Source organism: Humulus lupulus, chromosome 2 (genome assembly GCF_963169125.1).
Source record: "Humulus lupulus chromosome 2, drHumLupu1.1, whole genome shotgun sequence".
Classification (NCBI taxonomy): Eukaryota; Viridiplantae; Streptophyta; class Magnoliopsida; order Rosales; family Cannabaceae; genus Humulus; species Humulus lupulus.
Window position 1 is genome coordinate 58,848,692 of NC_084794.1, and position 13,864 is coordinate 58,862,555.

Here is a 13,864-nt window from a genome sequence, read left to right on the forward strand (position 1 = left end):
AACAGAACTGACATATATATATATATATATATATATAGATGCTGAATTGAGAAATTAAAAATAGATGTTGGTTAAGAATTAATTGAGAAAAGATTATTGCTAGCTAGCATGACCAAATAATTATGTGAGTGTCACCTCTTGACATTCATATCCACCTGGAAACGCAAATGACAGCCATGAATTATATACAAGGCTCTGTCACATACATATACGTGTGTGTGTGTATGTAATATACATATAAAAGTAACCAAAAAACAATTAGGAGAGACAAAATAATAATAATAAGAAAACTAGAAACACATGACATTTAGTAGAGCAGTACCGCTTTGAGATATAGGTTGTCTTTGTTATATAACATATATAAATATATATATATATATAAGATTACTATGAGTATAAAAATCATCATCATCATCATCATGTGCGAGCAAGGGTATGTTGGTAACTAGGATATGGGCAAGCAGAGGCAGAGGCAAAGGGAAAAGCATATAAGGTTTTCTTTCTTCTTCTTAGGCTCACCAAATATTGCAGGCTTTCCAGAACATAATTCCACTTTCTCAAATATTTTCCACTGTTTCTGACACACTTCACATGCTCTATCTATCTAACATGTAGAGAGAAGGAAAGGGTCAATGGGCCCAAATGGGTCCAGACCCAGTAACCCAATATGTGACCCACCCACATTTTCTTGTCCACATGGAAATGGGAGATCTGTCCCACATATTCATTTCCTTTCATACCATTCCAACTCCTCTTCCTTCCTCCCTTGTTTCCAAACCTTCCCCCCAATTTTCTTTACAATTTTATCTAAATCTCTCTATCTCTCCTCAGATTTGACCCACACATTCCAAATCTCTCTCTCTCTTACGTACTATATAACTCAAAATCCTAAAAAAAAATAATAATAAAATAAAAGCATAATGTGTCTCACATTCACCGCTTCTCATGGTCATATTCTTCACTTCACCTTCCCAAATTGCTATTCATTATTCAACTATACAACATTGCCTTAACACCTACACTACATCCTCTCTTTATTATTATTTTTTTTCTTTCTTAATCCTATATATGTATAAAGAAATAATCTTTTTCATCATGAGGCCCAGTTCTTTAATTTTGCTTGCTTTTTCCTAGAGAGAGCCAAAAAGACAAAGCAGTACTCTTTTGTATCTCTGGCTCAGGAAATCCAAAGAAACATCTCTTCTTGGGTCTGCAGAGAACTAATTCCCATCTGCACTTCTCGCTCTCTTTTTTTTAGCATTAATAATACTTTTTGGAGAGAGGGATATACTTAAATAAATTTAAATAATTTGTAGGGCTTATTTTGGGAACCCTTATACCATATATATATTTATTTTACTTTTTCTTCTTTATTCCCTGCCATTCTGTTGGTTCTTGCCAAAATAAATCGTCTGTGAAATCCATATTAATTTCTTCTAAGAGTTTATTATTTCTCGAGGATTGGGAAAAATTCTTCTTGGTTCTCTCTTTCTTGTTCCATCCTTCTCATTTTTAAACCATTCTCTTTGATTGTTCAGTACTAAAGGAACATATATATATATAAATACATATATATGTATACCTGTGTACTTACTCCGGCCTGCAGTCTTTCGTTGCAGTGTTTCTGACCTTTTTCTTTTTTCCCAACTTAACTGGTAGTGCATACATATACACATATATATATATTATACAGTTGTCCATTTTCTAAATACTTGTTGAAGTTAATTATAGGAAGATGAAAAGAGAAAAAGAGGCAGAAATGGAAGCTGGGAAAGTGTGAAAGCATAGAATTGAGTGTGTGAAGTCAAAAGATATATATATCTAAAGAGTTGAGAAAATGTCTACAAAGCTCATATATTCGTTATCAGATGAAAACCCAGATCTGCAAAAGCAAATTGGGTGCATGAATGGATTTTTTCAACTCTTTGACCGTCACCGCTACCTTGCCTCCGGACGCGTCAATAGCCATAGCCAGAAAGGACTGCCTCCGCCAGGTACGTGTATATATATATATATATATTATTACTATTTCTCCGTCTTTATGTGTATATGTATTTTTATCCATGTCTTTGTTCCTTGTATTTTTTTTTTCTCAACGTTGGTTTGCTTAACAGTTTGGTTCTTCGGAAAAATGAAAAATCATGTTTTCTTTCCTTTGCATTATTTTTTATACGGTCAAAGAATTTATGATAAAATTTAGAATTGTAGGTTTTTTTTTTTTTTGAAATGAGAATTGTAGGTTATTGTCTGTGCATTCAATAAATTTTTCTGCAAATTAAACACACGTTGCAGGAATTAAAAAAATTGCAATTTGTTCTTCAAATATATGGCATTATACTTAGTGAGCATATATATGTATATATAAATAAATGGATTTCCAAAGCTGTGTAAATAAATGGTTTAATTCAATCATAAATATAAATATATATGCATTATGCAAGTCCAAATCGGTTTACTTAATTGCCCACTGAAAGCCTTTAGTAAAAAATAATTATATAATTTCCAGGATTCAGAGGAATAACCCACTTTCATACTAGTAATTTGGCTATTCACTTTGCAGGCTTTTGCTCATAAAACCATTCATTTTAACATTTAATTTGGATTTCTTTGATAGGCCAAAATGACAACCAAGCAGTAGAACCCGACGTTAGATTGGAAAAGGCTTCAGTAAGAACTCTTCAACCTTATTACTTTTTTCTTTTTCTTGTGTGTTTTTTTGAGCTAAACGTAAGTGTTAACGGCTATATAAAATTATGATTGTAGGAAAAGAATGCAAAGAAGAAGGTAGTTAAAGAGAAACAACGAAACTCCACGGAATCACCAAGAGTTTCAGTTTCTTCCTCTTGTTCGTCTACCTTCTCATCTGTTGAATATAAAACATCTCAACAAGAACCATCTCCATCAAGCCAAGCAACTTTCGTTGAAACCCCACCGCGCAATCAGCCTGCAAAACAGCTCGTTGGTTCTACGCAGTTAAGCCGGAAATCTCTCGATCTCCGAGATGTTGTTAAAGACTCCATGCACAGAGAAGCTCGCGGCTTACTGGTGAAAACCACAACTAAAGAAGCAGCTTTTCATACTTTGAAATACATAGACTCCCCCAGACCTTCAGAACCAGCCAAATCTGTCAAACCAAAAATTTCTGGTTTGAATGAGTCGTTTCGAGTTTTTGGTAGGCGGAGTACTGAAGGGCCTAGGAATTCCCACGAAGGGAGGGACGATCGTGTTCTTTCCCGGCCAAAGGATTTACGAAGGCTCTCTTACGATGGAAAAGAGCTGCAAGACACACTCAAATCCACAGCAAAGTTCAAAGAACTTCCCAGGCTGTCACTTGACAGTAGACAAAGCAGCATAAGGGGTTCGAACTCTGAAGCAAAATCAGCTTATCTCTTGAATGATCTACGAATGGAGAAAAGGAATTGTGTCGAATCGACTGCCGTGCTGCAAGAGCCAGGGAGTTCAAAACGAGCATCTAGTGTTATAGCAAAGTTGATGGGATTGGTAGAGCCAATGCCAACCACTGATGACCTCTCTTCAAGGCACAATACGTTGGAAACTGAAAAAAGTGATCCCTTGTCAAAATCATCAGGAGCGACCAACATAAACAGGCACGATCATTTTTCTGGATCCCCAAAGAATTTTCAGAAGGACCCAACCTCCCAGATGAAAAATGGTGGTTCGGTAGCAAAGATCACTGCAAACCAGAAAATTCCAATGGAAACAGCTCCATGGAGGCAACCGCATGGGAACAAGGGTTCTCAACCTCCAGCTTTCAAGTGTTACGAAACACCCACAAAGGTCCCAACCACACCACTGACGGTTTATGGTGAAATTGAGAAAAGGTTGGCAGATCTTGAGTTCAAAAAGTCTGGAAAAGATCTCAGAGCTCTTAAACAGATACTTGAAGCAATGCAGAAGACCAAAGACACCTTGGACAATAAGAAAGATAAAAAATTTATGTCTGGAGCAAGCGACAATGGAAGCGATCACAGCTCAAACTTGGGCAGTAGTCAGAGAAACCTACAAAGTAATACCTCAACTTCTCCCACGGCCAAAGGGTTTAGAGCTCCAAAACATTACAACTCCCCAATTGTCGTCATAAAACCAACTAAACTTCTTGGAAAAAACACCCCTCCAGCCTGCAACATCAGTTCAATTGACAACTTGCATGACTCGAGCAACCCTCGTACCAGAAACTCTGCAGAAAACAGAAACGTATCTGTTGAGAAGCGAGTGACGAAACATTTAAATCCAAGGAACACACAAGTTACAGATGCCTTCAATCGACACCATTCTTCTCAAGATAAAAATAATACGAAAACAACAAGATCTGCACAGAATTCAAAGATGACTCATAGTGACAGCGAAGAAAACAGTGCAAGCTCAGGAACCATGAGCCCTAGATTGCAACAAAGGAGGTTTGGGTTGGACAAACAGTCTGCTCCAGCAAGCCCTGATTCAAGCAGGACAAGAAGGCAATTGAGCAGGCAACCAATTGAATGCAGTAGCCCAGGTAGAAAATGCAGACCAAAGCCTTCCAATATGCAGCGAGATAACAATCAATTATGTGGCACCAGGACCTACAGCAGAGACTTGTGCTACCAAGACAACAGCATCTCTCTTCAATCTGAAAGTAGTATCAGCTTGGCCTCAGATGTAGACAATGAAGTCACGAGCATCATGCGAGCTGATAAGATAAGCAGCATCTACTGCGAGCGCAATGGCCTAAAACCAAAAGTACGAGTTTTTGCTCTCATTTAGTTCTACAATTTAGTTTAATACCTGCTAACAATTTTTTTTCAGAACCCAACTGTTGGGTTCACTGTAAACAGGACAATGACAGAAACTGGGAAAGCTACCTCAGAACAACCAAGCCCTGTCTCTGTTCTTGATGCATTCTACAGAGATGAGTCGCCATCCCCAGTGAAGAAGAAGTCAAATGCCTTTAAAGGTGAAGAATGTAAGTATTTAATACTTAGTATGCAGAAGCATAAGATAACTTAAGTTCTCTTGTTTAAGATGGAAAGACCATGCTTTCTTATAGACACCATATCACCAGAAAGGGTTAGAAAATTATATAATCTGAAAATATAGTAGTTGTTCCATGCAACAAAAATGGCAAAGTAATACAAGAAATTTATACTAATTAGTTAGAAGCTGTAGCTTTCTCTTGGTTACAGGGTAAACAGAAACCTAGTATTACAAACCCAAGAAGATAAACTCAAACCATGTACAAATGTTGCATAAGAAATTATACCTAACACATTATGCTTACTGGGAGAGTACGCATTAGATATGCATAGTCCTCTATAAGTTATTTTATTAAGTACTAAATTCTCCTCAAATTTCTTGCTATAGATGATGAGACACCATGCCCTAATGAAGTGGATTGGGAGCTGATGGATATATATCAGCCATCCAACGGCAGAAAATCTAATCTCAGCTCGGAAGTTGATTATAAAACACTAGCATACATCTGGGCTCAAACTACACAGGAGATGAACTGCACTGACCTGGAGCAAATCATTGCCAATAATGCAGTTATCTGTGATAGCACGAATCCAGACCACATATACATTTCTGATATATTGTCAGCGTCAAATCTCTTCAGAAAATTTGAGTCAGACTGGATGGACATTCAATTCTACTCATCATACCAACTGATCAACCCCAACATGTTCTTTGCATTGGAACAACTCACGGCTAGAACACAGCTTTCACACAATGAACACAGAAATGAAAAGAGTCAACTGCAGAAAAATGATAAAAAAGTTAACAGAAAACTAGTATTTGATGTTGTCAATGAGATTCTAGTTAACAAATTTGTGGAGACAAATTTATTTATGCAGTGGCTTTCACCAGACAAAGTGAAATGGAAAAGGCCAAATGGGCAGCAACTTCTTAAGGACTTGTGCTCGGAGATTGACCAGCTTCAGGGCAACAGCTCAAGCAGTAGTCTGGATGAAAATGGCTTGGGAAGCATCATATGTGAAGATATGACGCAATGGCCTATGAATTTGTCAGACTATGGCAGAGAAATACCAGCGGTGGTGTTGGATGTAGAGAGGTTGATCTTCAAGGATTTGATCAATGAAGTTCTGAGTGACAAAGCAGCAATTATGCCATGCCGATCTGGTGGACATTGCAGGCAACTGTTTCCCAAGTAGGGTATTGATTGAATGAATATGTAGCCTTTTCTTACTCTAAGCTATCTTTTAGTCCTAGCTTCCACTTCTATAGTTATCTTGTCTATCCATATAACTGCAAAACTCTTAGCAAACCTTTTAGCACTTTGCTAGCATGTAAATCCCTACCTTAGTCTAATGATAGGTGTACTATACATTCAATAGATGTAAATCTCTACCAGAGATGTATAAGGTAAAATGTAAGGTACAACCAACCAACATGTATATACAAGTAAAACTTTAGCTTCACAAATTCTCTTATCAGCTATGTTCACTCTACTCAAAAAGGAGCATCCGGGGACAAACTAAACCATACTATATTGGTTCAAGTAACTCCAATCTCCCATTAGTGTACGTGTTCAAATATGCTACGGCAACTACTCAAACGGTATTGACCTTCAAAATTGTCCGGAAATTCCCATTCATTATTTGAAAGACTACTTATACTATCTTAAGTAGCACGCTCTGCGACAGGCACCCAACTAGTGTTAAAAAAGAACCACTTTTTAAAATATTATATTTTCCCTCAAGTTAGTGCTCTAGTTGTCCTCAGAAATACATGTTGCATTTTTTCAACCAAAATAAAATCTATAATGGAATTTGTGGTACATGTCAGAGAATGTGATGAAATTCAAGGCTAAAAATTAGCTGAAACATATTACTTCGCATAATAAGCATACAGCACCATATTGCGCAGGCCCTCTCTCTCTCTCTCGTTTTTATTTTGGAATTGCCTCTATCGGGAAGGGAAAAGCATCAAGGTAGCAAAGAAATTTACTGCAAGATGAAAATGATATGCATTGAAGCAAATGTGCATTATATGTAATACCAACTTCTCACTAATAATTGCCACTGATGCAATATCGTACAAAGTTTCAACTTCAGAAGCATAGTATACAAAGTAGAAGTTCATAGTGAGCTAAAGGAGATATTAAAATACCAATTCTGAGTTAAAACATAGAAGAGAAAAATGAATTTTAAGTTGAAAGAATCATTAATAGATCAATCCTGGCAACTGACATGGAACATACCTCAGAAAATTGTTAAAGTGGGAACATTTCTTCTAGAAATTTGTAAATCCATTCTATAGTGCCATGTGCAGACAACATTATGCCCTTAACTTTGACTACCCTGGAACTAGCTTCCACTGCCAGTCTCCTAAACAAAGTATACAAAATCTAATCAAACCAACCTACTTTACAACTGAGCCAGCCCCTGTGAGTTTTCCATGGATTCCTTCAAAATTTCCCCAGCCCTCCTTTTCTTCTCATCCTTCTCACTTTCTCCCTCAAACCAGGGTGAAATCTTCTCAGAACTTTCATTCTCTAGACTTGAATGTATCAAGTTACCCAAGGATTTTTTCCCAATTCCAATCTTAAATCGCACAGTAGGCCTCCTGTTCAAAAGAACCCCTTTCTGTTCCTCAGTATCAAATGAACTCTCCTTCATCGCTTCAATAGCTGGAGCAAAAGTTTCCAGCACAGCAATACGGTTATCCATGACATGGTTGTCCACAACAAGATTCGTCATGGTCCCTTTATCTGAAAGCTTAGCAGGGAGAACAAGACCTGATACTTCTTTCTCCCCAAATTCAAGCGGTGCAGCAAGAAATGGGTTACTCTCTTCCGCTTGTTTCACCTTATCAGGATCTCCAGGGTATACAGAGGAGGGACCCTCCGAGCCATTGGAAACCATTTGTTGATGCAAATTCATGAGAGTCTGGTCAACCTTTCGATGTTTCTGCAGTTCCATTCTGACCATAGGCTCTACAGCTTTCTCATCTGGTATTGGCAATTGGGCATAAGTATGTGGTTCAGGGAACACAGGCAACCAAGGAGGAATGTGCTCTTCAGGAGGCTCTTCCCCAGTTTGCAGAAAACTAGGCGTCAGCTTCCTCTCCTTAACAACTGGAAATTCCGGAATAGTGTAGGCAAAAGGTATATGATCAGATTCATCCACGTACTGAACAATTTCTCTAACTACACCTGAGCTCGAAAGACTATGGCCAACAAATGAAGCACCAGAAAACCCTTGCACAGAACCCAAATCCTCCAATCCTTGAATAATATCAAAAACGTTACACTCCGTTCTGCCAGCTAAATTAGCATATAAATGTGCACTCTTCCCAATGCTCTGTATATACCTAAGAGCAATGTCAGAGAGTGTCTCAAGAGCAGAGCTCTGGAAAGCCTGAAATCCCTCACTCTCACATATTTGCGCTACTGCAACTTTCGCAATTGCCCTAGCAAAATCATCGGCACCACCTGACTTTCTCGATTGTGTACGTTCTCTTCCATTCTCACCACCTCCATCGCTCATATTCAACTCTTCATATCACTTCGCACAACATAGTATACCCGAAAGCACCGCTCTTTCTGAATAACCCAAACGATCCCACATTACTGCCTTAAAAACTTATCGAACCACCATTTACGCTTTCTTGGCAGCTGAAATTGAAGAAACATTAACAAAAAAATTAAAACTAGAAAATTACATAATGAACTGATTTGAATCCAATTCATATGAATTCAATTAAATGAAATCCACACAACTTCTCCTCTGTACCCTAAAGAGTCAAAAGCGAGCCCTAAGAGCCTAAACAAAGTAAGAAACCCTGGGGCTTCGGAATTAAAATGAAAAAGAATTGAAATGAAATGAGCTCGGCAGCGTGCTCACCCGTGATTTCTAGGGTTTCGGATCTGCTGCAAACATTAATAGCAGTAACTGTGTGAGGTCGATGAGCTCAGAAATTCAGTGAAGTAGAAATTGAAGATGAAGAAGACGCCTTGGAGTTTAAACCCTATGGAACACCGGAACCAGTGGACTGAACTGGACTGGATCGAATTACGCGAGATCGAGTGGGCTCGAGTGGAGTTGGAGCCTTGGATTGGATGAATGTTTTTATAAAGTGGAAGACCGGGGAAAACTAGAGAATGATAATGGAACCTGTAGTTGATACTTATTTCATCAACTCATCACCCCTGTTTGACACCTGTCCCTTCCCTCAATTCCTCCTCCAATAATTTTCAAGGAAAAAAAAACAATGTATTCCTAAAATTTCATATTATTATTGATCAACTCCATTTTATTTATTAAAGTTCTAAATATATACTGACAAAAAAAGTTCTGAATATATGTTATATCGTTTTAATTTTCTCAATCTAATTGGGGATAATCATATTGGCAATATATTGCATAGTTAATTATACGGTATATTAAGTGTAAAAAATGATGTATCAAATTGAATATGATATTTCATTATGTGTTATATTATTTTATATAATATAATATTATATTAAATAATGTGATAGGAATTTGTCATACAAATGTGATTTGTCATACTTTGTAATATAAGATTGAGAGTTGCAAAATTATACATATGTGTGTGTCCAAATGTAATATATTTGGAGTTACAAAATCAGTTATAAATTTGTGACTCTCAAATATAACCCAATAATTTGTAGAATGAGAGTTGCACATTTGTGTTTGAATTTCATAGAGTCATTAGAGCAACTCCAATGGTGGCTAACCCATTAGTTGCTTAATATGTCCAAATCATCCAAAAATATAATTTTTTATTTTCTCTCTCATCCACATCATTTTTGTCAACTTTTTCTATATAAATGTTTCAATGCTAAGCCATCCCAAAAATTATCAATGGTCCTACACATTATTATTTAATATATTATTTTGTAATTATAAATATTGTCACATTAAATTTTTTAAATCCATATATTAATATAAATAAATATTACATTAAATTTAAATTCGACGAAATTTAAAGGAGCTTATAAAATGACACAATCATAATTAATCAATCTAACATAATTAAAAAAAATGCTAATTAAAATGATTTCCAAATTTTGACTATATGTGCTCTACCAAGTCCGCCTGAAGATTGCGATGAATGTTTCATCACGAGTTTCAACATTTCTTTGAAGCATTATCAGGAAGTCAGAAATAGGTTCATGTACTCTGAATGCTCGCTCAACATCTTTGCATACCGCTTCTTGGCATCGGGCAAATAATTTTATTTTCTCTCCTTGAGGCGGTGGGATAGTTTTAACAAATGTACCCCACTTTGGATAGATACCATCTGCTAGATAGTACCCCTTGTTGTATTCTGTGTCATTTATCGTAAACTCAACTTTCGGAGCTTGCCCTTGTAAGATATCAATGAATAATGGGGATTGATTCAACACATTGAGATCATTATTGGATCCTGGAACACCAAAAAATGCATGCCATATCCAAAGATCTTGTGACGCAACTACTTCGAGCATGATTGTTGGTCTGCCGTGATCACCTCGCGTGAATTGGACTTTCCATGCAACTGGGCAATTTTTCCATTCCCAGTGCATACAATCAATGCTTCCCAACATGCCTGGAAAACCATGCGCCTCCCCCATTTGAAGTAAGCGATGAATGTCCCCAGCATTGGGCCGTCTTAAATATTCGGTCCCAAAAATATCATCCACTCCCCGAACGAAATTGACTAGACATTCAATAGCAGTGGTTTCACCAATTCGAACATACTCATCAACATAATCGGCAAGTGATCCATATGCCAACATTCGCATAGCAGCGGTGCACTTCTGTAATGGCGAAAGTTCCCTTCTACCGACTGCATCAAACCTCATATGGAAATATCCGAATGATTTTCTAGAGCTTGCACTATGCGTAGGAATACATGTCTACGCATTCTAAATCTTCTTCGAAATTGATATTCTATATACACTGGTTCATCAGAAAAGTAGTCATCGAACAAACGTTGGTGTCCTTCTACATGACCCCTATCAATGTGGGCTCTCTTTTTTCCTTGTCTTGTTGAGCTACCCCCATCCATGAGCACTTTGAAATATTGATCATCATGATCGTCAGTACACTCTGCAATTATGATATCCTCTAGACTCATGTTGTTGTATGGATTTAGAGAATTTGGCGAATCCATTGTCGAACTTAGAGTATATGATATTTGGGAATGAAAGATGAATGAGAGAGTAAAATGAAGGATTGAATGGAGAGTTGAGTAAAAGGAAGATTGAAATTTGGTATTTATAGACATGGTGACTTATATATGTAGCTGTTAAAATGTAGCCGTTAAAATATAGTCGTTAAAATGTAGCCGTTAAAATATAGCCGATAAAATGTAGCTGTTAAAATATAGCCGTTAAAATGTAGCCATTAAAATATAACCATTCAAATATAGTCATTAAAATATAGTCGTTAAAATTTAGCCGTTAAAATATAGCCATTAAAATGTAATCGTTAAAATGTAGCCGTTAAAATTTAGCCGTTAAAATGTAGTCGTTAAAATAAAGGATAATTTATTTAAATAAAATAAAATACATAATAATGTTGTTGATAAAAATACATAGCAATTACAATTTCAGGATATTATTCTTAATGTCAGTACACAAGTTTTCATGATCTTTTGTTCAGAGTCATATGTGACGTGTCCACGATGAGATAATCCATGTATTTTGTCATCCTATTATCTTTAGCCTCTTTCTCCTTTATCGCCACCAATTTCTCCAATGCAGATGCTTTCAGTTCACTAATCTATATAAATATAGTATGTGTGTCTTTTTTTTCCTTCCCTTTTCTTTTTGCTGCCTTTTGGCCAGTAGGGCGCACTTCACGTACTTCATCATCACTGATATCTGCATTGGAAGAAGAAGTAAATGTCCCTGATTCTGACACCTTTGTTCTCTTACCACCTTTTGGTTGGTACATTGTATTCCATTCCAACTCATCCTTTAGCAATCTCCAACAATCCACAAGCTGAAAATTTGAGTTGCTATTTTCAGATTTGTACAATTGATGTGCATTCTCAAGAATTTGCTCATCAGACCAACCACTGTGATGTGCTTGTTGTACTCGTTTATAACACCCATTGAAACGTGCCACCTTTTGATTCATCTTGTTCCAATGATCTTTGCATTGCCTTCTAGTTCTTGCTTGCTCGCCTTTTTGGTTGGTGTTGTAGTATTCTGCAATCCGAGCCCAGAAATGTGTAGAAGTTTGGTCATTCCTCACAATGGCATCCTTAGATGTATTAAGCCATCCACTTATTAGAAGTATAGTGACTTTCTTGCTCAATTTGACTTTACCTTTAGGCCTTGATTCATCTTCATTGTGTAGAACTACATTTTCCAACCCTTCAACATCATGTTCAGGTTGGGTTTCAGAGACAGATGTCGATGATGTTTCACGATTCAAATCAATACTAGACTTTTCCATACTTGGCCTGTAATTTCTTGAAACTATTTCGGGTTGGTGTAGGGAAGGCATATGAAAGGCATATGGTAGTGAATTTGTTGGTGTGAAGAATGGAGCTTGTTGGGGTGTCTCAAAATAGCCAAAACTTTGGTAAGGGTAAGAGGACATGGGATAATTTTGAGAATTTGGAAAACTTTAGTTAAATTGAGAATATTGAAAATTTGGATTTTGAGGATTAGTAGAGGGAGTATTTTGAAAATTTTGACTGAAATGAGAATATTGAAAATTTTGGATTTTGGGGATTGGTATGTGGAGAAAATGATGAATTTTGAAAAACTTGAGAATATTGAAAATTTAGTGTAGAGTCCAAGAACTTTACTTAGCTAGTTAGATAATAGTAGTAATAGTAATGGCTAGTAGTAGTTATAGTATGTTTATTACTATGGATTTTGATTCAAGTCGGGATTTAGTTGGAAACTCCTAGCAATAGTTATGGATTTTATAAGTTTAACCTATAGTTTAAGAATATTAATTATAACATAATGTTTGATTAATATTGCTGGTTATTAATATGATGATTATTATAACCTAAGGTTTAGATAAAGCCAATAGGATTATGACACTTGTCATATGCATGATTATTAAGGAATTATTATTTTAATGATAAAATAAGGGAAATATAAGACTTAGTCTTCACCAGAATCTGTTAGGAGCATGATATTTATTTATATATTAAGATATTTAGACTCACAATTTTATTTATTGTGATTTAGATATTTTATTTATTTGTGATTAAGATAATTAAATAGATTTTTCGTAACTTTAGGGTACTGTAACTTCTGACCTATTTTTGACCCAGTTATGTTATGAATTTCGAAAAATAGTATTTCTAAAAGTTGTAGATAATTTAATTAGTTTTCTAACGGTATAAATATATTCTAAATCGGAGTCCTACATCTCCAGATATGTTGATTTTAATATAGGTTAGTTTAGAGTTACGGGATTTAGAAAGTTAGAAGATTTTTAGAACTCTATAAATAGGACCTAGCACCAAGCCTTTTCATTCATTCTTCAAGCATTGATCAGAGCCTTCTAGGTGCTAGTGAGACTATAGAGTGATAAACACTTGGGTTGGGGTTATAAGCTTAATCATTATAAGCTTAATAAACATTTGGGAAGTAAGGTTATAGTGTATTTCAGTTTCGAGGTATAGTTCGGTCATAGAAGCATTCAAGGTATTCCTATTCTTAGTTCCTTTTAGTATTGTTTCATTAGTTTTATAGTCCTAACTCAGTCTTCTCTATTCTTGGTTAGGCATCTAAGTTCTTCGAACTTGAGGTTTCTTGTCGGTAAGAATATTTTTGATGGTTTTTAGTTCATTCATCTCTTTCTTTTAGAATACTCACCTCTATATTAATGGGTTTTAGGAGTGTTCCAAAATCCCGACTTTGTTCTCA

At 36.2% G+C, this 13,864-nt stretch overlaps 4 protein-coding genes across 6 annotated transcripts; 1 reads left to right on the plus strand and 3 right to left on the minus strand.

Annotated features, from left to right (window-relative positions):
* The first annotated feature begins 924 nt into the window (after positions 1–924).
* Positions 925–6,438, plus strand: LOC133817875 (protein LONGIFOLIA 1-like). Of its 2 annotated transcripts, none has more exons than XM_062250499.1 (5): positions 925–1,994; positions 2,615–2,667; positions 2,764–4,737; positions 4,804–4,951; positions 5,359–6,438. In XM_062250499.1, exons 1-5 carry the CDS (start codon positions 1,838–1,840, stop codon positions 6,165–6,167), a joined length of 3,141 nt encoding a protein of 1,046 aa, XP_062106483.1. In that variant the 5' UTR covers positions 925–1,837; the 3' UTR covers positions 6,168–6,438. The 2 variants fall into 2 exon arrangements, with proteins under 2 accessions (XP_062106483.1, XP_062106482.1); XM_062250498.1 differs by having other exon boundaries at positions 926–1,994; positions 4,804–4,960.
* Positions 6,439–6,576: 138 nt separating this feature from the next.
* On the minus strand, positions 6,577–9,101 carry LOC133817876 (transcription initiation factor TFIID subunit 8). 2 transcript variants are annotated; one of them, XR_009885732.1, is made up of 3 exons: positions 8,862–9,101; positions 7,217–8,632; positions 6,577–6,962 (listed from the first exon to the last, which is right to left on the minus strand). XR_009885732.1 is itself a non-coding variant. In XM_062250500.1 (2 exons), the coding sequence occupies exon 2, from the start codon at positions 8,502–8,504 to the stop codon at positions 7,383–7,385; it is 1,122 nt and encodes a 373-aa protein (XP_062106484.1). In that variant the 5' UTR covers positions 8,505–8,632; positions 8,862–9,101; the 3' UTR covers positions 7,002–7,382. The 2 variants fall into 2 exon arrangements, 1 of the variants encoding a protein (XP_062106484.1); XM_062250500.1 differs by lacking the exon at positions 6,577–6,962 and having other exon boundaries at positions 7,002–8,632.
* Positions 9,102–10,063: 962 nt separating this feature from the next.
* On the minus strand, positions 10,064–11,136 carry LOC133814310 (uncharacterized). The gene is made up of 2 exons (XM_062247290.1): positions 10,956–11,136; positions 10,064–10,809 (listed from the first exon to the last, which is right to left on the minus strand). The coding sequence occupies exons 1-2, from the start codon at positions 11,134–11,136 to the stop codon at positions 10,064–10,066; spliced, it is 927 nt and encodes a 308-aa protein (XP_062103274.1).
* A 473-nt stretch (positions 11,137–11,609) lies between these two features.
* Positions 11,610–12,428, minus strand: LOC133814311 (glutathione S-transferase T3-like). The gene is made up of 2 exons (XM_062247291.1): positions 11,832–12,428; positions 11,610–11,747 (listed from the first exon to the last, which is right to left on the minus strand). Exons 1-2 carry the CDS (start codon positions 12,426–12,428, stop codon positions 11,610–11,612), a joined length of 735 nt encoding a protein of 244 aa, XP_062103275.1.
* Between the last annotated feature and the right edge of the window lie 1,436 nt (positions 12,429–13,864).